General features: G+C 62.0%; 2 protein-coding genes across 3 annotated transcripts in view; one reads left to right on the top strand and one right to left on the bottom strand.

The window, feature by feature from the left end:
• TTC31 (tetratricopeptide repeat domain 31) overlaps window positions 1-26,085 on the bottom strand; it is a 238,861-nt gene that overhangs the window by 114,178 nt on the left and 98,598 nt on the right. The window lies entirely within an intron of this gene.
• LBX2 (ladybird homeobox 2) lies at window positions 2,816-6,239 on the top strand. Its single transcript, XM_032770119.2, has 2 exons — window positions 2,816-3,149; window positions 5,871-6,239. The coding sequence occupies exons 1-2, from the start codon at window positions 2,816-2,818 to the stop codon at window positions 6,233-6,235; spliced, it is 699 nt and encodes a 232-aa protein (XP_032626010.1). The 3' UTR covers window positions 6,236-6,239.

The following is a 26,085-nucleotide window of genomic DNA, read 5'->3' as shown; positions in this document are numbered from 1 at the left end:
AGATAGATAGATAGAGGGGGTGGCTGGGGGTAGATAGATGGATAGAGGGGGCGGCTGGAGATGGATAGATAGATAGAGGGGGTGGCTGGAGATGGATAGATAGAGGGGGCGGCTGGGGATGGATAGATAGATAGAGGGGGTGGCTGGGGGTAGATAGATAGATAGAGGGGGTGGCTGGAGATGGATAGATAGATAGATAGAGGGGGTGGCTGGGGGTAGATAGATGGATAGAGGGGGCGGCTGGAGATGGATAGATAGATAGAGGGGGTGGCTGAGGGTAGATAGATAGATAGAGGGGGTGTCTGGGGGTAGACAGATAGATAGATAGAGGGGGTGGCTGGGGGTAGACAGATAGATAGATAGAGGAGGTGGCTGGGGGTAGATAGATCGATAGAGGGGGCAGCTGGAGATGGATAGATAGATAGAGGGGCTGGCTGGGGGTAGATAGATAGATAGAGGGGCTGGCTGGGGGTGGATAGATAGAGGGGGTGGCTGGATCACTAGCAGATGTGTGCGGAAAATGACAGACACTACACACACACGGGTGTGTATGGAGATCGATCGATTTGTATCCGAGTGGTGCAGATATGAACGTTTATCTGCGCTTCTGTGCGTGTAGTGAATAGCAGTGGGGTTTGTCTGTCTGTCTGGGTCTGTGCGCGCTGGGCAGACACACGAGCGTGTAGCACACATGACCCGTCTCGGGCATAGCGGTGATCTGCGCGTCTGTAGCAGTGGGTGTTTGTGTGGGTCTAGGGGGGGGGTGTAGCTGTGGGTCAGTTCACTGAGAAGCGGGCGGGGGTCGATGGCGGACACACACCAGCCAGTGGGTGTTTGTGGGGAGGCGGGTGTAGCTGTGGGTCAGTTCACTGAGAAGCGGGCGGGGTCGATGGCGGACGCACACCAGCCAGGTTTCCCCGGGTCGCTGTGCGAGGGGCTGATCCTTGTGCAGCGGGTTTGCTCCGGCCCCCTGGAGTCTCCCAGGGCCGCTCTGAACCCAGGATCGCAGCTAGGCCCGGGCGCTGGGCAGTCTCCGTGTCCGCCCCCGGGGGCCGGGCCGGGAAGGGCGCTCACCTGTCCCGGACGGCTCTGTGTGTGTCCCGGCCCCAGACAGCCTGGCCGCGGGTCCCCGGCTGCCGGTCCAGCTGGCGCAGCGCAGGGGGGTTTACAAGTGCGCGGGATCAGAAAGCCATTTGTAAGAGGGTTTATAGCCGGGCCGCGCTGTGAAACCCAAAACCAGCGTAGAGTCCCGGGCCCGGAGCCCTAATCACTGCCAGACGCGGCGGCCCCTGTGCTTTTATGGGGCATTTAGAGCAAGGAGCTAATAAATTTCTGGGACTGCAGCAGCCCCGCGGGGCGACGGGGAAGCCGGGGTGAAGGGCCACAGGAGGGAGCCGCGCACCCGGCTGCAGTGAGCGGCCCAGACGCGCCGCACATGGCCCGGGCCCGCCGGCCGCAGGAACTTTGAAAAGCTCTTTACGATAGTCCAGGAAAAGCCTTTTATCGCTCGCTTTTATATGGCTGGGGCTGGGTCTGCCTTGCATTAGCGAGCGGGCTGGAGGGGCCGGGGCGCCGGGGGAGACTGGGCCCGGGCCTCAGCAGGCTGCAGCCGCGGCCCCCACCCGAGGGCTGGAAGGGGCAGGCGGCGAGCAGGGCCGGCTGGTGGGGGCCGCTACCCGAGTCCCACTCGCGGCAGCCGCGGGGCAGCTACAGCCACGGGCCGGACGCGCCACCACCGGGGAACCTGGCAAGGACCCGGAGCCTCGCACAGAGCAGCCAACAGCTGGGGCTCCACGTCCGCCTAACCCCGACGGAGGCCGAGGCAGGGCCCCGCCGGAGCAAGGCGAACAGCGGCTGCCAGGAGCTTCAGGACAAAGCCGCTGCGGCGAAGGGGCCAGCGCCCGAACCCAGACGGCCCCGGCTCCGGGCGCAAGTTCGTAGGGAACAGCCCGGCCCGACCCGCGCTGGGCTCCCAGGACAGGGACGGTCGCCCCTGCACGAGCCGCCTGTAACCCCGAGGCCGGCAGCGCAGCCCGGGAACCGCTGCCCGCAGAGCTCCAGGGGCCCGAGCCCACCTCCCATCCCGGCCCGCGTGTGCAGAGCCCGGCCCAGAACGCTAGGCCGCCCGAAGGCCCCAGACCCGAGCGCCCGGCACGTCCCGGTACAGCTGCTGGGGGCGGAGCGGGGTCGCCCGGGGCTCTGCAGGGAGCCCAGGCCAACAGGCCGCGAGTTCGGGCTTCCGACCAGCTGGGCCGCGTGTGTCTGCCAAGGGCCGTCTGTGGAGTGGGTCTCCGCGCTTCTGGGGGACCTGGTCCTCGGGGACCGCCGCCCCCCCCCGCAGCGGGGCCTGCGCCTCGGGACCCCCCCGCAGCGGGCCCTTGGAAGAGGGGTCCCCCTCCCACTCCAGCCAGCTCCCAAACTTTGCGAATACTCCAGCTGAGGCTCCTCCTACCCCGGTGCCCAATTAGTGACTCTGGCCCTGTCCCTTTAAGGCTCCAGCGCCGGGCCAGCGAGGGGGAAGCTTTGGCTAGAACTGAACTCTCCGAATCAGCGGTGACTCGTTAGCGGGGAGCCAGGGGAGCCCCGCAGCTGGGAGCCAGACCCCGCGCTGCCTCGCTCCAGGCCCCCGCCGGGGGACTCGGGGAGGTGTGAGCGTTGGCAGCAGTTGGCGCGGGGGCGGCGGCTGGGAGCCCGGGAGCTCAGTCTCCTGGGGGGATCCGGCCCCATGACTCCGGGGGGCTGCTGAGCCCCTGCCCGGCGGAGGACGCGGAGCCAGGAGCCCGGGGCCGGGCGGGGACTCCCCTCTTCTGGGGCCATGACCTCCGCCAAGGAAGGGAAGGTGGAGGCCCCCCTCTTGTACCCCGCCAGCCAGGAGAGGCGGAGGAGCCCGCTGGACCAGCTGCCGCCCCCGGCCAACTCCAACAAGCCGCTGACCCCGTTCAGCATCGAGGACATCCTGAGCAAGCCGTCGGTGAGGAAAGCGCCCGCCGGGCCCTGCGCCCCTTCGCCCCGGCTGCTGGACAAAGCGGGCGGCTCCGGAGCGCCCCGGAGCGGCGTGCCTGCCCCGTCCTCCCCGCTCTGCGCCCTGGAGGAGCTGGCCAGCAAAACTTTCCAGGGGCTGGAGGTGAACGTGCTGCAGGCTGCGGAAGGTACCGGGGCGCGGCCGGGGCGGGACGGTGGCCCGGGCAAAGCAGGGCCAGGGCGGCCTCCCCCGGGGCTCCGGGCCTTGCCCGCTCCCCAGCCGGGCCTTGGCGACCTTGGCTGCCAGGGGGGAGCACTGCGCTGACCCGGCCGCCCCCCCGGCAGCCTCTGGAAGATGGGAAGGGGAGGCAGCCCAGACCCGCGCCGGGCTCTTTCCGGGACCCTGGCTGCCCCGCGGCTCCCCCCGCCCGGGACCCTTCGGTCCCGGAGAAAGCGAAAGCGCCCGGCGCAGGGGAGTCCCTCAGCAGGCGGGGAGGGTGAAGCTGGGCCAGGCGGGGGCTGCAGCCAGAGCGGCCGGGGCAGTAGAGTCCCGCGCTGGGGAAAGTCCCGGGGCCCAGGAGCTGCAGGTAGGGAAGCGGGAGGGACGGGGCTGAGGGTTCAGGTTCCTTAGCGCGGTAGGTCCCGGCCGGGGGCTCGTTACCCCGCGGGTGCCCGGGCTCTGCCGGGGGCAGCAGCTCCCCCGAGCTTGGCCTGGTTGTGCAAGAAAAGCACCAGCGAGGTCAGAGCCGACTGACATTTCGGAGACGCGGCTCGTTTGTCCCGCGCTACACAGCGCGGTGCCAGCGGCGCGTTCCGAGCCGGGGGGATTCAGTGTGTGAGTCCGGGTAAGAATGGGGCGGCGGCCATTGTTCAGTGCCGGGCGCTGGGACACTCCCGTGCCGCGGTCCGCCTGGAGCCGGGCGCCCCGGACCGGTCAGATTCCGGTCGGGAAGGGCCGCGAGCCGCAGCCTTAGCTTGTGCTGGGGCTGATCTGGTGCAAGACTCAGTCTCCGTTCCCCAGACAGACCGACCGACCCCGGTAACTCGCCAGCCCGGCCCAGGCACGCAGATCCCAGCGCGGTCTGTGCAGCTCCGCGGGGCTGGAGCCTCCCCCGGAGCAGGAACAGCGGCAGGTTCCCGTTCCACTTGGCACAGACACGCTTACAATTATTGGGGCGGTTAAACAAACGCTCCGCGTGTGGCCGGGACCCGGTTTTGCTCTGCAGCCCGCGAGGGAACGCGGCGATTTACACTAACGTGCGTGGAATCCGCTCTCCCGGGCGCCGCGCGCCAAACGCGGGCTCTGGATTTGCGGCCCGAGCCCCGCGCACCACAGCCGGGTTTCGGGTTCCTGAGGCACACGCACGATTCTCCCGACACGCCGGGTATATTCCAAAGAGAGATCGGCAGGTACAAACAGCCGCGATAGCCCCGGGAGCCGTAGCAAATGGACCGCGGGGCGCGTGAAAGCGAGTTTCTTTGGGACTTTCTCCCGGGCGCACCCAATTCACGCGGCCCCGGGAAACGTGTGATTCGACACAAGTCGCGGAGTGCACTCAACCCATGCAATCCACGGGCAGACATCGGCCGCCGGGCGTCTAAAGTCGTTTCTCCCGCCCGGCCCGTTCCGCTCCTACGAACACATCGAGTTCTGGTGCGTTTTGCCGCCTGCGGGTTTACAGGCGCAGGGATGTGGATTTGCTGTCTCGGAGGGTGCACACTGCGAGCGAGAAAGGGCCCTGCGCGCCTCTCCAAAAGTGCAAAACTAGACTCGAAGGTGCCCGACCTTTCCAGGAAATCCGGCCCCGCATATCGGGCTCCGTTAGTCCGGCCCGTTATGTCTGTGTCTGACACAGCGTCGGGACAGACACATTCCTAGAGGGGAGGAAGGAACCGATCTTCGCTATTCTGCACACCCGTGTCTAAACTCGCTAGCTGGGGCCGGGGTCCGATGTGCGGCGGCCTGGCCTGGCCTGGCCTGGCCTGGGTTCGGCTCCGGGAGTTTCGAGGATGGAGCCGCCGCAGCGGTCTAGTCGGGGAGATTTTAGCTCCGAACGAAACACACACTAATTTCTAGAACGGAAGAAAGACGCTGCCCTGTGCGGCTGTTTTAACCCAGCCCGGGTCTGCGATGCGGGAGATTTTCCGTTCAGAGTCGGTGAATCCAGCCACGGATTGTAACAAACGCGGCGATCGCTGTGTGTCAACGCACCACTCGAGATCCGCTGCCGACCCCTGGGGCCTCCCTGCGGCCGGGTTACTGGGCTGCGGCGCGGGGAATGAACCCGCGGAGAAGAGAATTTCACAGCGGGGAAGCTGCCCAGCCGGCAGGGTCCGTGTCAGTCCGGGCCTGGAGATTTCGGGTGACTCCAGCCCCTTCGCCTAGCTTGTCTCTAGTTGTCTGCGGCCCGTCGCCGCCGGCCCGGCCTCAGCCCGAAGGACAGGCCGCGGGCTGCCTGCAGGGCCCGACCCGCCGCTGCTGCGAGCCGCCCCAGCCCCAGGGAAGTCCTGGGAGCCGGGACATGTCGCAGCAGCCGGCTCGGCCCGGGGCAGAGGGTGCTGGACGCAGCCCGGAGCGCCCGAGAACGGAGCAGCTCCACGGGACAGGCCTCGGGGCTGCAGAGGGAGGCGGTGGGTGCGAGCCCCCAGGCCCGCGGGGCCCTGCCCCGGCTGATTTCGTTGTTCCCCACAGAGCGGTTCCCTCTCCCCGTCAAGCCGAAATAAGTTCGGGCTGTGAGGTGCCTTATCTCAGCCGAGGGGCCCCGGGCAGCGTGCGGGGGGCTCGCAGGCCGCGTCCCAGGGAGCCAGACCCGCGTCCCCATGGCCCGGGGGTGCCGAGGAACAGCCCTCGGCCGGGACCGTCCCCCCGGCCAGTAGCCGCCCTGACCGCCTCTTCCTCTCCCCCGCAGGTCGCGACCCGCTGGGCGCCTTCGGGCCGCGGCCGGCCAGCAAGAAGCGGCGGAAGTCGCGCACGGCCTTCACCAACCACCAGCTCTACGAGCTGGAGAAGCGCTTCCTCTTCCAGAAGTACCTGGCGCCGGCGGACCGCGACCACCTGGCGCAGCAGCTGGGCCTGAGCAACGCGCAGGTCATCACCTGGTTCCAGAACCGCCGCGCCAAGCTCAAGCGGGACCTGGAGGAGATGAAGGCGGACGTGGAGTCGCTCAAGAAGCTGCCGCCGGCCGCACTAGAGAGCCTGGCGGGCCTGGCCGAGCCTGGCGAGCACCCGGGCCCCGAGCCCTGCTCCGAGGAGGAGATCGAGGTGGACGACTAGGGGCAGGGGCCAGCGCCCGGGGCCCGCGGCAGGGACCCCCCAGGCAGCCGGCTTTGGGGGCCAGGCCGGGCCCCCGCCTGCCCCCTCTGAACTGAGAGCCCGGGATTTACCAAATACACCTCACTGAGGGGGGGGGCGTGCCTACCTCCCCCCCCGGACCTTCCCAGGCGGGGGTACCCTTCCCCCACCCCCGCCTACCCCTCCTACTGCCCCTTCCTCCCTCCCCACCCCCTCCGGGCCGGGGTACCTTCCCCTTCTATCCTCTCCTCCCTGTTCGGGCGCGGGCACCCTTCCCTCGGCCCAGCCTACCCCTCTTACTGCCCCTTCCTCCCTCCCCACCCCCTCCGGGCCGGGGTACCTTCCCCTTCTATCCTCTCCTCCCTGTTCGGGCGCGGGAACCCTTCCCTCGGCCCAGCCTACCCCTCTTACTGCCCCTTCCTCCCTCCCCACCCCCTCCGGCCGGGGTACCGTTCCCCCACCTCCCCCTACACTCCCCTTCCCGGCGCGGGATACCCTTTCCCGACCCCACCTTGTTTACCCGCCGCCTACCCCTGTCCCCCCCAGGCGCGTTGTACACTTTCCGGACCGCATACACATTACCCCGCCTGTCCCACCTCCCCCCTCCTCCTCCCCGGGCGGGGTACCCACCTGCCCCCCCGCCCTCCCGTCGCGCTCTAGGGGGATTTGGTGCAATTTCATTTTATTTTATTTTATTTTATGTTCTAGCGTCGTCTGGTCCCGTCGGGTGTGTCCGTGTCCCTCGGCTGCTCCCTGCCGCGGGTGGGGGCGGGGGGGTGGCCTGGCCTGGGGGAAGCCGCTCAGTGAGAACGCGGGGCTCCGGGAGTCCGTGAAAGGAAGAAGGGGGCGCGCCCGGCCCCCCTCTGTGGCCCTGCTCCTGGCTCTCCCCCAGGGAGGGTGAGTGGGCCTGGGCCGCCCCCCTTTCTGTGTATATAGTTTGAATAAAAGGAGACACCTTAGTAACAGCCGGGCGCAGCCTTCTTGCTGCAGGGGCGGGCCGGGGAGCCTGAGCGGAGCGGGGCCGGGTCCCTCCCAGGGCTGGGGTCGGACCCCTCCCCCGCGGCCTCCTCTCCACGCCGTGTCGGCTTCGCTTGCGATTCAATTAGGAGCCGGCCAGGCTCCATATGGTTTGCGAGTAGGTGCAGCCCAGCCAGGCGGGTGATTGATCGGGGGCCAGTCGCACCCGCCCCAACCGGCGGCCAGCCCTTGGCGGGGGGCGGCGGGTAGCCACGGATTAGCTGGGTCCCGCGTGACCCACCACGGGCTCCCCAGCGGCTTCGTCCGGCCGTGATCCATTGGTAACGCTGCGCAAATCAATCACCGCCTGTTTATACTGGGGGGCGGGGGGGGCACCCAGCGGGGGGTCAAGGCCCTTTCTTCGCCCCCGTGCGGCCGGCAGGGGGAGCGGGCGGGCCCCGGCCAAGCTTAGCTAGCGCCGTCCCCCCCTCCCCATAGATCAGAGCTCTTCCCCCCCACAGAGATCAGAGCCCCCCCAGACCGAGGAGATCCAGAGCCCCGGGCGCCCCCCTCCGGAGATCAGAGCCCTTCCCCCCCTCCCGGAGAGCAGAGCCCTGCACCCCGCCCCCCGCGGAGATCAGAGCCCCTCCAGACCAGGCGATCAGAGCGCTCAGGCCCCATCCCCCGCAGTCACTTGACCATGGGGCCCCTGCCTAGGAGGGAAGGGAATCCCGCTCCCCTCCGATGTCCTGCTGCTCCGCCCCCCCGGCCCCTCCCGACGTGACCGTCCCTTTCCTATTGTTTCTCTCGGGCTCGGTGCCTGGCTCCAGCCCTTTTGTTCTCTTTCTGGGCTTTGCTTCCGGCCAGGGGCGCGAGCTTCTCAAGCTCCGCTTGGCCGTTGGGACCGGGCCGGGCCGGCAGGCTGCTGGCGGGCCTGGGTGGGATCTAGGCGGGGTCACGCTGACGGCAGGAGCCAGACCCGCCGGCCTCAGGCAGCCCCGCTCGGGGGAGGCACTGGACAGCCCGGGGAAACTGAGGCTGCTTGCTGAGTGAATGGAATAAGCTCAGCTGGGAGAGGCGCAAGGCCGGAGCAGTGGAGGGCAGGACTGTGTCGGGCTTTCACGGCAGCAGACAAGCCAGCGAGACCTGTGCGTGCTGGCTCCAGCCCCCTTCCTGCTCTTTCCCCGGTCCCCCCTGTGGGTCTCCAGGAGGGAGGGAACTTTCCTTCGGGAAGTGCAGCTGTTTTCCACATATAGGGCTTGTGTGCATCAGTGGCATGTGTGTCAGACGTGCACGTTGTGGCGGGGGGGGGTGTCCGTGCATGTGTGTATGTTGAGTGTGTGTGTGTGTCAGCAGTGCACTCTTGTGAGAGGGAGTTGTCAGTTGCATGGTGTATGTTAGTTGTGGTGTGTGCACGCGTGTTGTGTCATGCGACGTTTGTGGAGGGGGGTTGTCAGTGATGTGTGATGTTAGTGTGTGTGTGTGCGCGTGTGTGTCAGAGTGCAGGTCTGTGGAGGGGGGGTGTCAGTGCATGTGTGTATGTTTGTGTGTGTGTGCGCATGTGTGTCAGTGCAGGTCTGTGGCGGGGGGGTGTCCATGCATGTGTGTATGTTAGTGTGTGTGTGTGTGCGTGTGTGTCAGAGTGCACGTCTGTGGAGGGGGGGTGTCAGTGCATGTGTGTATGTTAGTGTGTCTGTTAATGTGTGTGTGTGTGTCAGTGGGTGAGTGTCATGTGCATCAGTGTCTGTCAGTGAGCATGTGTGTGTGTCTGTGCGTGTGTGGCTGTCCCTAGATCTGCAGCAGACACTCCTGTGGCTCTGGGCAGGCAGCGAGCTGGAGGGCGGAGCAGCGAGCAGGTTTCCCGGGGCTGCCTTAGGATAACCACATTACTGCAGCATGGGGGCAGAGGGCCACGTTCCAGCCCCACGGTAATGGATTAAGTCTGGCACCATTTCTATCTTGTCATGCCAAAAAAGTGATTTCAATTGAATTGGGAGCACGGAGCCCTTATGCGACACACATGTGCGCTCCAGCAGGCCCCGCCCGCGCACTGCAGCCACTGCCTGCCCCCCCCCTCCCCCCCGCAGCTGCCTGCATCGTCAGATGCTGGGGAAACCTGCCCACGGGCTGGCAGTGATGTCACAGCACAGAGTGGTGACATCACACCAAGCCCTGCATGGTTCCCTGAGGAACACACCCACGCGGCCTCGGCTAAGGGAGAGGCCAGTGACCCAGGAGGGACTTGGCTGGTGACGTGACGCCAGGGCTGCTCAGGGCCACGGTGCTCAGCAGAACTGACCCTTTGGCTGGGTGCTAGGTACCAACACAGGCGCAGGGCGCAGCCTCGCACTGTGGCCCTGCCCAGGCTGGGGGCTAGTGCTGCCCCTTGCTCAATTCCCCAGGCGGGAGCGTTCACACAGAGCCAAGACACTGCCCCAGCTCCGCCTGAGCCCTGCCGTGGGAACAGCCAAGGGCTGAGCAATGAGATTTCGCTCCAAAAGCGCCTTTGAGCAGCCGCTGCAGGGAGTCACTTTCAGTGTGACAGTTGTGAGGCCTGGGAGAGCCAGGCACCATGCATGTGCCCGGCACTGCTCACAAGCCTGCCTGGGAACCGGGTTAGCCGCAGGCATGGGGTAAATGCACCCCGACCGTAGGCCACAGCGGGGCTGCACCAGTGTCCCGGAGGGCAGAGCCAGGAGGCAGCGCGGCTGGCTCAGGTGTCCTGCCTAGCAGAGCCTTCCTACCAATTCTGCTAATGATGCAGGAGCTGCACTAGACAGTGACAGCAGCAGCTCAGGCTGGTGCAGGAGGGCGCCAGGCGCACAGTCACTTTTCAGAGCCAAGTGGCATGTGACGGGCCCATCAGGGGGCTGTGGTTGGCTCCACCCACCTGGTGCTGCTCTCAAACAGCTCTGGTCCCATCCCTGGGAGGATCCCTTCACTATGCCTGCCCCTCGGCAGGGGGGGCAGAACGGAATGGCCAAGGGTCATGGCCAGGGCTGCCCCATCCACTTGTCGACACGTTCCCAAGCCCCTGCCCTTTCTCTTCTGCCTGAGGCCCAGCCCCCGGCCAGGTGAGAAGCTGGATCCTGGCCCAAGTAAGAGCAGCCAGGGCCGCCCGAACTGTGGAAGCAAAAAAAAGCCACTCGGCCTGTGCTGCCCCAAGACTGGCCGGATGTGCCACCCCTTGGCATGTGCTGCCCCAGGCACGTGCTTCCTCCGCTGGCACCTGGAGCCGGCCCTGAGAGCAGCCTGGGCAGCTGTGGGTGCTGCAGCCCCTCCTCTTGCCCTGGGCAGAGGGGCCAGGGCATGAGGACACGGGTTGGGGGCTGCTCTCAGGCCCCACCCCCCACCACCCCAGGCAAGTGAAGGGGCCAGGGCTCTCTGGCCTGGCCAGGGGGCAGGGCCTTGAGGGAAGGGGTGGAGTCACAGAGGGGAGGGAGCTCATGCCCCCCCAATTTTAGGAAGAATCCATTGCCCCTGCCTCAGGGTGACTCTCTGCGGGGCGTGGCTTGGCTTCCCCACCTCCAGGGACCGACCCTCGGAGCCTTCAGCCCCCCGGCATCACCCTGTGAGCTCCCTGCAGCGAGGCCACCCAAGCCAGACCCCTGGGGGAGACCTGTACCCCAAAGGGAGCACTGCACCCCACCTCCGCGATGGGCCAGGACGCTCAGCCAGCGGGTGGCAGCTGGGCTGAGAGGTAGCAGGTGGCTGGAACAGCGTAACCAGTCCTTGGTTACCAGAGAGCAGAAAGTTACAGCCTGGGCTAGGGATGGCCAAACCCAGGGTGGGCCCCAGTGCCCAGGCCAGGACCCAGCCCCTGTTTGGTCTCTTCCCCCCAAGGTCCCATCTACCAGACTGGGGCGGGTGGGGGAGCTCAGGGCTTCTGCCCTGCAGCAGGGTAGTGGATCTAGGGGCTTCTGCCAGAGACAACTGGGACCTGCTGAGCATGCGGGGCACTATTTAAAGGTTCACCCCCCTCACCACCACCCCCAGGCACCCAGCATTACCCTCAGCAGCCCCTCCCCACAGGGAGGGGGCCTGGCAGCACCATGTGACCCAGTGGGTTCAGCAAACCCTGGCAAAAATAGGGGGAGGGAGGGCATGTGATCCCTACATGCCTCCCCATGTGATATCTCTGGCTTCTGCCAGATGGGGAGGTGGTTTCTTGGGGCTTCAGCAGGAGCGAGGCAGAAGCTCTGAGACCCAGCAGGTGCCCTGGCTCCCCGGAGGGCACCCCTGAGACATCTCCTCTGCCTCCAGCCGCCCCCATGGAACCAGCCTACCTGCTCCACCTATGGCCTTTGTCCTCCAGCTGCTCACACCTGGCCTGCCTCCTAAGGAGGGGGGGGGGGATCCAGGGTTGTTAGTTGCCAGGTGCCAAATGGCTGGGTGATTGGAGTGGGCATTGTCTTCTGGGACTGTCCGTGGGCCTCTGCATAGAGTAAACACCCTTCCCCTCCACATCTAGTAACAATGCAGCAATAGGGGAAACCGAGGCACACACAATATTCATTCAACATGTTATGACTAAGTCCCACTCCTTCACAGAGCACCGGTGCACTGGGGGACTGGTGAGTGGGTAAGGGCCAGCACTGCATGCACCCACCCCCACCCTCCCAGTCTGGGGGGCAGAGCACAGTGGGCTGTAGAGTGTGGCTTCAGGCACAAGTTGGAGAAGCCCTGAGGCTGCTCTAACTTCCACCAAGGTCCGGCTGAGTCCCCAGCAGCTCCCGGGTCTGGGAGGTTGGAAAGCTCCGCTGATGGACCGGGATGTCTCGCCTCAGACCGTCATAGTGCCCCTGGGGGCTCTGGCCTTACACAGCACTGCTCCCTGGGCTGCGGCACCCCCCAGCTGTACCAATGCCCCTCAGTCCTGACCCGCAGCCCCCGGCTGCGCCCGTGTGCCAGCCTCCAGCCCTGCCTGGGGTTGTAACATGGGCAAACAGCCAACAGACCCTTGAAAGTGAACGCCGCCCTCACTTCACTGGTGCCCTCAAGGTGAGGCTTTAGCCCCAGCGGCTCCAGAATTACCGGCCCACGCATATCCTCCGCTGCTGGGAGTGAGCCACAGGAGACACGGCAGCGGCTGCCCCCCACACTGGATGGCGGCTGCTCTGGGGACCGAGTGCTCAGCTGGACTTGCAACCTCTCTCTCTGGCAGGAACCTGACCCAGGCCTGGCTGTCCTGCCTCCCCTGAGAGTGAACCCCCGCCAGCCCCAGTGCGGCCGGCTGGAGGGGGGCCTGGCATCGGGGCTGGTGTGTGCAGTGCCAGCCCCGTGGGCTCAGGGCCATGGCGCCCCTGCGTTGTCAGCACTAACCTGCCCTGGCCTGTTGCTGGTCAAGCCTTAGCCATGGTGGGGGGCTGGGCTTGGGGCTGCTGGTGTGACTGACCCCCCCAGAGCTCTCTGGCCTCGTCCCAGCCTGGCTCACCAGCTGAGATTCCTCCTGCCCCCTCCGTCACCGGATCCCTGCTCTGCCTCTGCATGGGGGGTTCTCAGCCCTAGTGCACTCGGCAGGCCAGGCCTGGGCAGACCCTCCGGGTGAGTCTCACACAGTGCTGCCCTCTGCAGGCCAGACTGCTGGGACTGTGGGAGGGGGCTCTGCTGGCAGGAGGGAAGGGGGGTTGTGGCAGGGCGCTATGGGGCCGGGACCCCCAAAGGGCAAGCCCTTCCTCCTCCCCCTGGCAGAGGCAGCCAGCTCTGGGAACCAGCACCGGCTTCAGCCTCTCCGTGTCCCTGAGGAGCCTGAGCTTAGCGTAGCTAACGAGGCGAATGCCCGAGAACGAGGCCGTGGGAGCAGCTCCCCACCTGTGCGCCAGTGGAGCACTCGACCGCATGGGCAAAGCTGTGTGCACTGGCACCAGAGGTGTGTCACGGGCCGGTGCCAGGCTGCGGCATGACCCCCCAGGAACTACGGGCCAGCCCACCCTGCCTGCTGCCCCTGGCGCCAGCACAGAGCAGGGTGGCCATCTCAGAGCTCCCCTTCTTGGCACAGGGGGAGCCATCTCAGAACCCCCCTCTGGGCACGGGGGAGGCCATCTCAGAGCCCCCCCTTCTGGGCAAAGGGGGGGCCATCTCAGAACCCCCCTCCGGGCACGGGGGAGGCCATCTCAGAACCCTCCTCTGGGCACAGGGGGCCATCTCAGAGCCCTCCTTGGCTTCCCTATCTCAGGGCTCCCCCAGACACTTCAACACACTCAGGCTGTAGAATGAGCCCATGACAGGGCATTAGTCACACGGATACCCCAAGGATGGGGGTTTCAGGCTCCCCTGCCCACAGGGCCCCCAGGCTGTTCCTCATCTCACACGCCTTGCAGCCAGGAGGGCTCCTGGGCTCCCCCCTGGCTTCTCCCCCACCCTGGACCCACTGAAAGTCCCGCAGCCTCCCGGGCTCCCTGCCCCGTGTGCAGCACAGTGCGCGGGGTGTCCCCCTCCCTGCTGCCGGGCTCTCCAGCGGGCCTGTAGCTCCAGCCCCCGGGTGCTACCCCTGCTCCCAGGCCATGTCTGCCCAGCTAGGGCCTCTCCTTTAGGGCTCCCTGCCCTGTGACACGGGCCACGCCGGGCAGGTGTGAGGGCCCCAGCAATGGGGGCTGGGGGAATCGGCCTCGAGCTTGTTACAGCCACAAACTGCAGCCACAGCCCAGTGCTCAAGCTGCAAAGTCCGGCCTGCAAGTCAGGAAACCGCAGAATTTGGGGTTTCTGGGAAGCCTTGAGTCAGCCCCCTGTGCCCATGTGGGACCCGATCAGCCTCATTCTGCCCACGGGGGGTGGGGGAGGGCACACACACTGGTCTGTGAGCTTCTTGCTGCTCAGTGAGCAGCCCTAGGCCTCGCTATGCCCACTGTCCAGCCCCACGCTGAAGGCAGAGTCACTGAGTCCCTCCTGCGCTTTCCTGGGGTGGCCCGTCGCTGCAGAGCCTGGGTGCATCTTCCTAGCACGCTGGAGTGCCCACCTCAGAGCTGACTGCCCTAAGTAGCCCTTTGTCCATTCAGCGCCCGGCTGCGAGCACTCAGCACAGCTGCAGAGTCGGCCCTGGATCCCATGCCAGGCGCCCGGAAAACAGGGAGCGTCCCGGTAGCACCCACCCGGTCAGCCTGGGTGACGTCACACAGGAGCTCCGGGGCAGGGGCAGAGGCAGGAGCCAACTCCGATTCGCTGGGCGGCATTGCAAACCTGTCCTCTCCTGCCCACCGCCTGCGCCCCACAGCCACAGCCCACCTAGCAAACAGGAGCTGAACAGTGGGGCTGGCCTGGGAGCCCACTGTTGCCTCCCAAGGGGGTGACCTAGCCACGCTCACCCACCCTCCACTTCCCACCCCGATGCCAAGTGGCCGGAGCTGCTTCCACTTGAGAATGGCAGGGAACCCGTGGGCCAGCCTATGCCCCTCTGGCTCCTGGCTCCTCTGGGGAGCAGCATGGTTAGTTGTGAAGTAGGAGGAGGTGGTTGTTGTGTGTTTGTGGGAGGTATTTGGTTGGTTGGTTGAGAGGGGTGCGGGTTGTGCATGTGGTTGTGGGATGTGGGGTATGTGTAGGGTGGCTATGGGTGTGATTGGTTGGTTGCATGGGGCTGGCTGTGGATGTGGTTATGGGGTGCAGGGTTGGTTGTGGGGGTGTGATTGGTGGGGGGGTTGTTTGGTTGCACGGGGCTGGCTGTGGGTGTGATTATGGGGTGCAGGGTTGGTTGTGGGGGCGTGATGGGGGGGTTGGTTGGTTGCACGGGGCTGGCTGTGGGTGTGGTTATGGGGTGCAGGGTTGGTTGTGGGTGTGTTTTTTGTCTGATAGCCAAAGCTCCTTCCCACACTGGGGCTCATAGCGCCCCAGCCAGATGGGGGTCACATTCCCAGCTTCCCTCCCCAGCTGAGTGAGCGAGAGGCTGGCTGGGCCGGGGAAGTGAGAGCTCAGCCCTAATCATGGGACTCCAGGAGCTGGGGCTTCCAGGGAAATATCCCCTATGGCAAGACAGGTGCTGGAATCCCAGGTCTGGAGCCAGACTGTGTGTGTTCAGAGCAGACAAAGTGTGGGCTGAGCTGTGTGCGGCTGTATTTTAGCTGCTGTTTGAATTTGCGCCTGTGGTGGTGTGTGTTAGGTTTGGGCTGTGTATTTGTGGTTGTGTGTGGGTGTAACTTTGTGACTTGTATTTATATTGTGTGCACGTGTGGTTGTGACTGTACACACGTGTGGTTCCCATTTGGGTTTGTAGTTGTGGCTGTGTGTAGCTGTGTGTGTGGAGGTGCGGCTCTGGGTACCGGCCCGGCTGGGAGGAGGCAGGGGGCTGTTTCCCAGGGGCCTGCTGGCTGTGGGAACTGGCACAGGGGAGCGTTGTTGCTGGCAGTTTTCCCAGCGCCTGGACCATCTATCAGTGAAATAACATCTGGGCCTCGGGGCTCTGACTCCAGGCCCACGCTAGCTGGGAGACACTGCCCAGCCCTGCAGCCGCTTCATCCCCATGGCTCCAGCTCTGCGCACGGGAAAGGGCTGGCATTGCGGTGGTGGGAGGGGGAGATGGTGACAGCGGGGGGGGGGAGGCTCGGGAGAGCAGAGGGCCAGGCTCCAGGGGAGGAAGCCAGGGAGCTCTACAGACACAACCCTGCAGGGAAGAAGGCCCCACAATCCATCAGCACTAAGCAGCCCAGAGCTTTCCAGCCAGGAACCCCCGAGCTTGCACATGGGAGTATTCTCCCCATTTCACTGGGGGAGGGGGAACTGAGGCACCTGGTGGGATGGTGACCTGCCCAAGGTCACCCGCTGACAGTGGCAGAGCTGGGAATAGAATGCAGGAGTTCCAGGCCTTGGACCACGCTGCCTCCTCTGGCACCGCGCAGAGCACTGCCTCCGCGTGCAGGTCAGCAGCGTTCACAGGTGAGCACAGAGCTGCAGAGGGAGCAGGCGTCCCTGTGGCCACGTGGCACCTTGTCCTCAGCACCAAGCCAGAAGCCAGCCTGCACCACTGCGCTAACCACTGCCCCATGCTGCCTCACCCTGCCCAGCTCAGCTACCTGGCTGCTGGCAGGAGCTTCAAGGAGGTGGAGGGGCAGACTTGGGAGGGGTGGGGTGTCCCCTGGGGCTGGGGGTGGGACCCCTGTGGGGAACAGACAGGAGGGTCTTGCTGGGGGGGGGGGACCAGCACTAAGAACTAGAAAGAGAAGGCGAGGGCAGCACCAGGCTGGCGGAGGCACCAAGACGTCCCCAGGCACAGCAGAGGAAGGGCGACTCCTCCAGCTGCTTGCTTGTATTAGCACGATGGAAACAAGCCCTCACGGGGGGAGCCTGCAGGCTGCCCAGCCCCCGCAGCCGGGCCCAGGCCAAGTGTTGCTGATGGACCCAGCAAACAGCAATGACTGTGCAAGGGTGCACTAGTGCGTGCATGTGCCCCATGAGTGTGTGTGTGTGTGCACCATGAGTGTGTGCATGCGCGTGCCCTATGAGCGTGCCCGAGCATGCCCCATGAGTGTGTGTGCAGGCTGTGAGAGCATGTGCCGTGAGTACAGGGCCATCCTTACCCATACACAAAGTATGCACCTGCGTAGGGCACCAGGAAACGTGGGCACCATATTTCCTGGTGCCCTGTGCTGCTGCTCCAGCTCCTGCCCCTCCTCTTCCCCAGGGCCCCCGCCCCTGCCCTGCCCTGCCCCCACTCCCCTGAGATCTGCAGCGGGGCCGGGTCTGCACTCCCCAGCGGCGGGAAGTGCAGACCTGGCCCCCCAGCCATTCCACCGGTGAGTGCTGGTTCCCCCTTGCCCCCCAAGCCAGCACCCCCCCACACAGAGGCCTGGGGACAGCCCCCCCCCTCACCTCCCGCAGAGGCCTGGGGCCCCACACCCCCCTCCTTAGGGCCCCAGAATAGCTAGGGATGGCCCTGCGTGAGTCGCTGTGCAAGCCGAGTGTATGCACCATGAGTGTGTGCGTGTGCCTTGAGTGTGCACATCAGTGGGGGGGGGGGATGTGTGTGTTCCCATGCAGAACTGGCGGAGGGCTGGGGCTCTGGTGTAACTGGTTTGGGAGCTGGGAAGCAGCAGATCGTGGATGACTGGGGAGGGGTGTCAGGGTTGTGATAGGTTGGTCACAGAGACCCCCTTGGACTGTCACCCGATGGTGCTGAGACTACCTCTGAGCCCAACTTCCCTGCCAGCTTGGGACTCCAGACCCCTGCCCTGTTAAGCCAGACACACCAGCCTGCTGCAACACAGACCCAGGTCTGAACCGAACCCCAAAGCTGCAGGCTTAACTGAAAACCACTCAGCAAGTCATCTCTCTCCAACACCCAGACACCCAGCTCCCAACGGGATCCAAACCCCAAATAAATCCGTTTTACTCTGTATAAAGCTTATGCAGGGTAAACTCATAAATTGTTCGCCCTCTGTAACACTGATGGAGAGAGATGCACAGCTGTTTGACCCCCAGGTATTAACACTTGCTCTGGGTTTACTAATAAACCAAGGTGATTTTATTACGTATAAAAAGTAGGATTTAAGTGGTTCCAAGTAATAACAGACAGAACAAAGTAAGTCACCAAGCAAAATAAAACAAAACACGCAAGTCTGAGCCTAATACATTAAAAAACTGATTACAGGTAAATCTCACCCCCAGAGATGTGCCAATGAGCTTCTTTCACAGACCAGACTCCTTCCTAGTCTGGGCCCGATCCTGTCCTTGTTCCAGCTCAGGTGGTAACTAGGGGATTTCTCATGACTGCAGCCCCCTTATATGGCTTTGGCACAAGGCGGGAATCTTTTGTCTCTCTGGGTCCCCACCCCACCCCCCTCTAAATGGAAAAGCCCCAGGTTTAAGATAGATTTCATTACCAGATGAAATGGTTACATGTCCTGTTGTGATGGAGTAGGGACTGTCTGTGTGGGGGATGGGAGAGCAGGGGATGTCTTTAGATGAGGGACAGGATTTAAGCCTGTAACCTGAGCCAGGTGGGGGGCAGGGGGGCAGCACCTTTGCCTGTGAAGCTGGACAAAGGAAGGGGCCGGCTGGAGGAAGTGCAGTTCAGTTTTGGTTTTGGGCTGGGTGGTTGGAATTCAGGGGATCCTAAGCTGGGATCCAAAGACCCTGAACCCCAGAAGGACTCAATTGAGGGGTCGTGGTTGGGCCTCCAAGCTCTGCTGTAACCTGCGTTCCTGTTGTCCAATAAACCTTCTGTTTTACTGTCTGGCTAAGAGTCACTGTGAGTCCCAGGAAGAGGGGTGCAGGGCTGGATTCCCCCATACTCTGTGACACCTGTGAGACCCCAAACCTCCATTCTTCCTGGCCTGACTCACAGGAAGGTTTGCAAGTAAACAGCTGTCTGCAGTCAGTTGTCCTGCTTGATGGGAGCCATCAAGTTTGCAAACCACCATTAATGGCCCACACTTTGCATAACTACAATAGGCCTCAGAGCTATATTTCATATTCCTAGTTTCAGATACAAGAATGATACATTCATACAAATAACATGAGCACAGCGGTAGATTATAAGCTTTGTAATGATACTTTACAAGAGACCTTTTCCATGAAGCATATTCCAGTTACACCATATTCACACTCATTAGCATATTTTCATACCATCATATGAAGCGCAACGTCACAGGGGTGCTGCTGTGTTTGTTTTATTTGGCACTGGGAGGGAAATACTGATCCCTGGCACCGGGCTCTGCGTGCACTGCCCGCCACGGGAACAGCTTTGCCTTGCGCACAGCCAGGACAGCTTTCTGCAGCCCGCAGGGAGGTGGCAGGATGGGGCTGTGGTGCTGGGGGTGACAACGCTAAGTGTCCCACCGCATGCAGTGAAGCAAAGGGGGTGTTACCAGGTGTGAGGGCAGGATCTGGCCCTGTCTGTCGAGGCAGAGCCCAGGCCCCTCTCCGCCCCAATGGGGGGGACAGAGCCACGTTGGGGAGAGGTGGGGCAAACTCAACCCCTCCACAGGTAGGAAATGCCAACGCAAGGGGGCCTGTGTAGCCTGGGTCCAGCCAGGAAGGGTCCAGTCAGCAAACAAAGCCTGAGATCTGGGGCCGGGAATGGGCACTGCAGGGGCCAAGGTGCAGGGGTGAAAGTAACTTACAGGACTTACCGGTACTGCCGGAGTCCTGAGGGGGCATGGTCTCAACCGGAAGAGGCGAGGCCTCAAGATTTAAAGGCCCTGGGGCACTGGCTGTGGCTGGGACCCCTAGGGCCTTTAAATCAACCCGGGGCTCACAGGCAAATTAAAGGGCCCAGGGCTCCGGCTGCCATGGAGGTCCAAGCCCTTTCAATCCCCACCGCAGCTCCAGCTGGGATTTAAAGGGCTTGGGGCTACCACAGCTGCGAGGAGCTCTGAGCCCTTTAAATCCCAGACCCAGCCCGGCGGCCGGATCTGCGGGGGGGATTTAAAGGGCTCTGGGCTCTCCGCAGCAGCAGGGAGCTCCGAGCCCTTTTAATCCTGGCCGCGGAAGCCAGTGCAGTCCAGCATGGCCTACTGGCTCTTGCCAGTACGCTGTACCAGACCGTACCAGCTTACTTTCACCCTGCCAAGGTGAGAGATCCAGAGCGGGACAGGGAGTCCACAACCATGGTCACACCGAGAACCAACCCTGACCCCGCAACCACACCCACCAACCATGGTCACACCTAGAACCCACCCTGACCCTGCAATCACACCCACCAACCACAGTCACCAGCACATCCAACCAACCACACCTAGAACCAACCTAGACCCCACAACCACACCCACCAACCACAGTCACACCTACATCCAACCCTGACACCGCAACCACGCCCACCAACCATGGTCACACCTAGAACCAACCCAGACCCCGCAACCACATTCACCAACAACCAACCAGACTCACCTACCCACACCCACCACCAACCAACCACACCCACCTACCCACACCCAACCAACCACATCCACAACCATCTCAGACCCCACACCCACCACCAACCAACCACACTTATCTACCCACACCCACCATCACACCCAACCAACCACACCCACAACCACAACCAACCCTGATCCCACAACCATACCCACCACCAACCAACCACACTCGCCTACCCATACCCACCACAACACCCAAACAACCACACCTACAACCAATCCGGACTTCACAACTACACCTATCACAACTACACTTATAACTAACCCTGATCCCTCAATCACATCCACCACCACCTAGCCACACCTACATATACACTCACAACCAGCCACACCCATGCCCAATCACAACCCTCCACAACCAACTATACCCAACCAATCACACCCACATACCCCCAAACCCACAACCAGTCACACCCCCACAATTACATACATCCAACGTTCCAGAACTACATCCCCACACACATCCCCACAACCAACCCAGAACCACACCCACCCAGCCCCACATCCACACACCACTACATCCACACCCATAGACTCTCCCACACGGCAGACTTGCAGTGACTCAAGATGTGAGAACCAACCTCAGGACAGGCTGTTGGGAACCAGCGCACAAACTCCACATTGGCTGTGAGTTCTGTGCTCAGATTTCACCAATCCGTTATCAAGTGTAAACTCCTCAGGCCCGTAACAGCCTGACCCTGGAGCCGCAGGTCTGCCTGGCTGCCTGGTCTGCCTGGCTGCCCAGCTGAGCCTGCCTGTGGGACAGCTGGTCCCTTCCACCAAGACTCACAGCAACACTCAGGTGACTCCCAGTCCCAAAGGACCAGTCACTTTCCCCAGGTCAATTGCACCCCAGAGACAAGGCTCTTAATCAGTCCTCTAATAAAGCAGATACAGATTCAATACTAGGCAGAGGAAACTGGAGACTTATTTACAAGGCTAAAGCAGGTGAACATCAACACACAAATGGGTCACAATAAGATAACAAAAGTGTCTGTAATCAGCAACCTCTGTGTGCCCTTTAGGGCTGGCCCAGCTAAGCACTGGAGATTGTGACGGGTTGTCACCCTGGGGTGCAGTCTGGGAGCCGTGAGAAACCTCTGTGCCCCTCCAAGACACACAACTGGGTTGGGGCCACAGCCAGCCTCACCCAGTCCCTGTTCTTACCCAAAACGACAGCAGGTGGCACCACGCACCCAAACTGGGCTACCTGAGTGTGCCCAGCAGACATCAGCCAATCGCCCAGCTCCCCAGGCTCCCTGCCCTCCCCCCTCCCCCAGTATAAACCCAAAATTGTACCGTCTTGCCCTGCACAGGGATCTGTACAATGTCAGCTCATCACGTTCACCCTCCGCTCGATGCACAATCCACCTGTTAAACCAAGGTGAGATTTTCTACAGGCACTTCAGTGAACAGCTGCCTGGTTCTAGAGAAAGCAAAACAAGAATCACAGAATCTCAGGGTGGGAAGGGACCCCAGGAAGTGTCTAGTCCAACCCCCTGCTCAGAGCAGGACCAGCCTCAAACTAAATCAGAAGTTTATTAAGTACAAGAGACAGGTTCTAGATGATGATGTGATGAACTGGGACTGTTCTTAATGTTTGCTCTAAACACTGTGTTGGTGCCTCAGTGTCCCCTATGCAGTTCTTAAGTATCTAGGTGGTGGGATAAGGGTGTGTGATTGCTACAGAGGAAGGGGCCAGTGCCCCTAAATGCCTGGCACTCTGTCTCCTAGCAACTGATGGCCTGGGCCCCTTCCTCTGCAAAGGTGCCAAGCTGAAGTGTTGGAGACAAAGGATCAGGTGACCTCCTGGCCCGGGAAAGGGGCTGAGCAGAGAGGAGGGGCTGGAGGGGGTTAGTCTGGAGCTGGCTGGGGATGAGGAGTGAAGGGCAGACCTAGGGGTCTGGCTCACTGCCCCCCAGAATGGACCCAGCCGAGGGGTCTGGTTCGCTGTATCTACAAGCTCTGTTTTAGACCCTGTTCCTGTCATCGAATAAACCTCTGTTTACTGGCTGGCTGAGAGTCACGTCTGACTGCAAAGTGGGGTGCAGACCCTGTGGCTTCCCCAGGACCCCGCCTGGTGGCGCTCGCTGGGGAAGCCACGGAGGGGGCAGAGGATGCTGAATGCTCCAAGGAGAGAACCCAGGAGGTGAAGACGTGTGAGCTTCTTGCCCTGAACAGTCTGCTCCAAGGGAGAGGAGGCTCCCCAAGTCCTGACTGGCTTAGTGGGGAGCAGTTCCAGAACATCGCCCGGGGACTCTGTGACAACTGGTGGCAGCGGTGGGATGTACTGCACCCCGTGGATGGCAAACTTCCTGCAGTAAGTGACTGGGGAGGCAGTAAACAAAGGAAGGGATAATGAGGACCAGGCGTGCTGAAAGCTAAGAGAGAGGGACGGTTTCAGGGGGCAGTTAACCTCTGGAGTGTGTGACCAGCGAGAAGGACTGTTGGAGTAACAGGGTCCCCCTGAGACTGCAGTGAGCAGTCTCAGGGGGAGGAGCTTGCCGCTCGACCCTGGAGAGAGAGAAGGATTTTTGCAAGTAGCAGGGTTCCCCTGGGGATTGCAGGAGCAGTCCCAGGGGCAGAGGAGTCTGCAGCTCGACCCTGGCAAAGAGGTGGTGACCACGAGAAGGGCTGGCACACAGGGGTTCTTCCTGAAACCATGGGGAGCCAAGAGCACACAGGCCGTGAGTCCAGAGCCACTTGGGAACGGTGAAGTGATGGCTATCACCAGCTCCTTAAGAATGGACATTGTGATGTACTTCCTGTGCACAAAGAGAGGGTTTACGCATGGAGGGAAGTTTCACCAAGCACAGTTGTTAATCGTGCAGTTGGAGAGAGGAGGACCACTCTGAGGAGCAGATTCCTGACCCAGATGGGGCTACAAGAGGATCTGGGAGCAGCTGGAGCAGCAGCCAGGCATCCCCGAGAGTCTGGTCCCCAACCAGACAAGGGTCTTCACGATCGGGGTCCCCATCAGGGGATCAGTGGAGATGGATGGGATTGGAGCAGAGCCGAGAGAGCGAGAGGACCATGAGAGAGAGCAAGAGGCTGTGGAAAAGCTAGAAGCAGGAGAAGCAGCAGCAGCGTGGACTGGTGATGGTGGAGTGGAGAGACATAGGGGGGCCAGTGCCCAGGGGTCATGTGGGGAAACACGCCTGCAGGGGCGAGGCCCTGGGACAGAGGGAACTTGTGGTGTGCAGCCGCAGATGCTGAGGACTGTGGGACCTGGGTGAAGGTCCCTGGGGTGAAGCCCTCGCCCTGCCTATGCCCGGATCCCTGTGCAGACGCAGGAGGGGTCGGACTGGCTGGTCATTGGGGTTCTCCAGGATATCGGCTGGAGGCCCTGTTGGGGGGTGACTGTCTCCCCTTGGGACAGGATCCAGGGCCCTGCTCCTGTAACTGCCAGGGTTTTTGAATAATCAAATCCAGGGAACCATTGGCTGGGATTGGAAATGGTCAGTGAAAATGCAAATGACCTGGCTGGCAGGGGGAGGGGCTGCTGGCTCAGGATATTGCCTGGCCTACCAGTATGAACCAGGCCCCCTGGGTTTGTATAGGGGCTGATTTGCTCCGGACTGAAGATTTGACCTGGGAGATGGCTAGGTACATGCCTGCTCTAGACCCCCCCCCCTGCACACCGGAGAGGGGCTCACGCTGGCTCTGATGCTGAGACCAGAGCAGAGAGCTCGCTGCCTGCCCCCACTGGGACAGCCAGGGCAGCGCTGAGCACAGGGGGAGCTGAGACCCCAGCTGAGTGGGGGGACACCCAGGCAAGGCAGGTCAGCTGCCAACCAGGTTTGCCTGGTCCAGACGTGCTGGCTGGGAAATGATTATACAGCAGGGAGGGAGCTACCAGGACAAGGGCTCCCAGGGGCTGTGACCCCAGGACCCAGCCAGTGAGAGGGAGCAGGTCCCACTCCCTGCCCAGCAGCTGGAATCCCAGACCAAGCTGCAGAGAGATCCCTCCTTGGAGAAGCTGAGGGAACTTGCTGGCCACAGCGCTGCAAACCCCCTTGGGGGAGAGGCTGCAGGGACAGAGTCTCCTGTGGACTGAGAAGGGATTCCTGTCCCGGGAATGGGGCTCCCCGAGAGGAAGTAGAACTACACCCTGGGGAATCAGGAGGGCAGCTGGGTGGTGCCCCAGGAATCCACAGGGTTTTCCCTCTTCAAGCTGCTGGATGGCAGAGGAGAGTGAGGGGACCCCTGACCGGAAAGGGGAGGATTGGAGGAAAAGGGAAAGACCCCCCTGGTGGGTCTCTTCCCTGAGGTGGAGCCAATCTCCCCATCAGGTGTTCCCCATTCAGAGTCACTGGGAAAGCAACCCAGATCCTGGAGAGAGAGGTCAAGGACATGCTGGCTTTAGATGGGATCCAGCCATTTTACAGCCCATGGGCCTCATCCGTGGGGCTGATCCCCAAGAGAGACAGGATGGTCTGGTTTTATGGGGGCTATCAGAAGCTTAAAGCCATCACGGTGTCCGATGCCGACCCCATGCCTAGGCCTGGGGAAAGGAAACAGATTAAAGCAGATTACCCAGCAAATACACAAAACGCAAACTAAGCTTAACACATCAGGTTAGGATGTGAAGTAACAATCTCTCACCCTGGCTCATGAGACCAGCAGGCTGCAGACTCGCAAGGCACAACGCAAGCTGCACCGGCTTTGCAGCTTGGGCTCCCCACCCCCAGTCCAAGTCCTCTCAGGTGTTCAGTTGTGGGGACCGAAGAACAACCAACGATGTCACTCCCAGCCTTACACAGCTTTAGCACAGGGCCAGACCCTTAGTTCCAAAATCAGCTCCCGGCCCATCTTGCGGGAAAATACAGGTACCCAAAGTGGAGTCCAGCGTCATGTGGCCTGGCCACCTGCCCTTGCAGAGGCAGAGCAGCCATTCCTTCCCGGCTGCCTGGAGCGTTCTCAGGACGGCTAACTGGGGGGTTGGAGGGGGTGTTAAGCTTCTCCTAAGGACTCTTGTTTTCTCTGGTGGCTCATTCCCCTGAACATACCCTTCCCCACCCGCTGTCTAGACTGGAAGCATTTTCCCTAGTGGGTGTTACCCAGGTGTGATTACATGTGAAATACAGATACACAGGCAATATCCATAACTTTGGATGCAAAAATGATCCGTGCACATAAATGAGATAATCACATCCAGCAAATCATAACTTTTCCAATGACGCCTGACATGACCCACTTTGTACAAAATGCATCATAATTATGCCATAATCGTATCATAATATCACTTGATGAGTATGGCAGGTAGTGTCACAGGGACCCCTTGCTTATGCCTAGAAAACCTTGCCCCCAGAGTCCAAGCAACAGAGATGCTTAGATTAACCCCCTCCAACCACAAGCTCAGAGCTGCAAGCTCAGCTGAGGGCAGGAGTCCACTTGCAGGGGAGGAGAGCAGGGGAGGGAAGCATTTTGTTCTCTAGTTGCGGGCACACAACTCCCACAAGGGTCCGTGTGGTGTTGCTGGGCCTTCCCTGTTGGGCAGCACGTAACAGCTTCTGCTGGAGACTGTTAGAATGGGTTCCTGTCTGCATCCTGTAGTACTTGCCCAGGCCGGTATTGCCCTGGCCTCTTCTTTTGTCATTTAGTGTTGGACCCATTCTACAACAATATGCATTACCTCACCTTTTGGGGGCGAAGCCAGACCTTTTGGCACCCGCTCCCCTATTTGGTGTAAACATTGCTTGTGCCAATCAGAGGCGAACACACACAGGTTTTGGGCCCCGTCCCCTATGACACTTCTGTGATGTCATAGTGAGTACTTCAGGGGTTGCCCTGCCATGTGCAGGCAGAGAGAGGAGAAACCGTGTCCCGTGTATCCCGTGTATGCCATAACCGAGCCTGATCACCTCGAAGCCTCTCTCTCAGCTCACGTGTTTCAAATAGAGCTTCTACGTTTGCCGGTCGTGATGTGTTGGTTTGTATTTGTAAGTATCAGTTATTACTAAATGCCTGCCATTAGTGTTGTAAATATTGTTAGTCGATATTTACGGTCACTTGGATGTTTTAGTTTGTTAC

This window comes from Chelonoidis abingdonii, chromosome 5, assembly GCF_003597395.2.
Source record: "Chelonoidis abingdonii isolate Lonesome George chromosome 5, CheloAbing_2.0, whole genome shotgun sequence".
NCBI lineage: Eukaryota > Metazoa > Chordata > Testudines > Testudinidae > Chelonoidis > Chelonoidis abingdonii.
The sequence above is the reverse complement of the archived record's forward strand: the minus strand, read 5'-3'. Positions and strand labels throughout refer to the sequence as shown.

Bases quoted from the DNA above. Each gene is read 5' to 3' on its own strand.
- LBX2 (XM_032770119.2), top strand. From the start codon at position 2,816: ATGACCTCCGCCAAGGAAGGGAAGGTGGAGGCCCCCCTCTTGTACCCC. The intron at 3,150-5,870 runs GTACCGGGGCGC...TCTCCCCCGCAG, and splicing joins CGTGCTGCAGGCTGCGGAAG to GTCGCGACCCGCTGGGCGCC.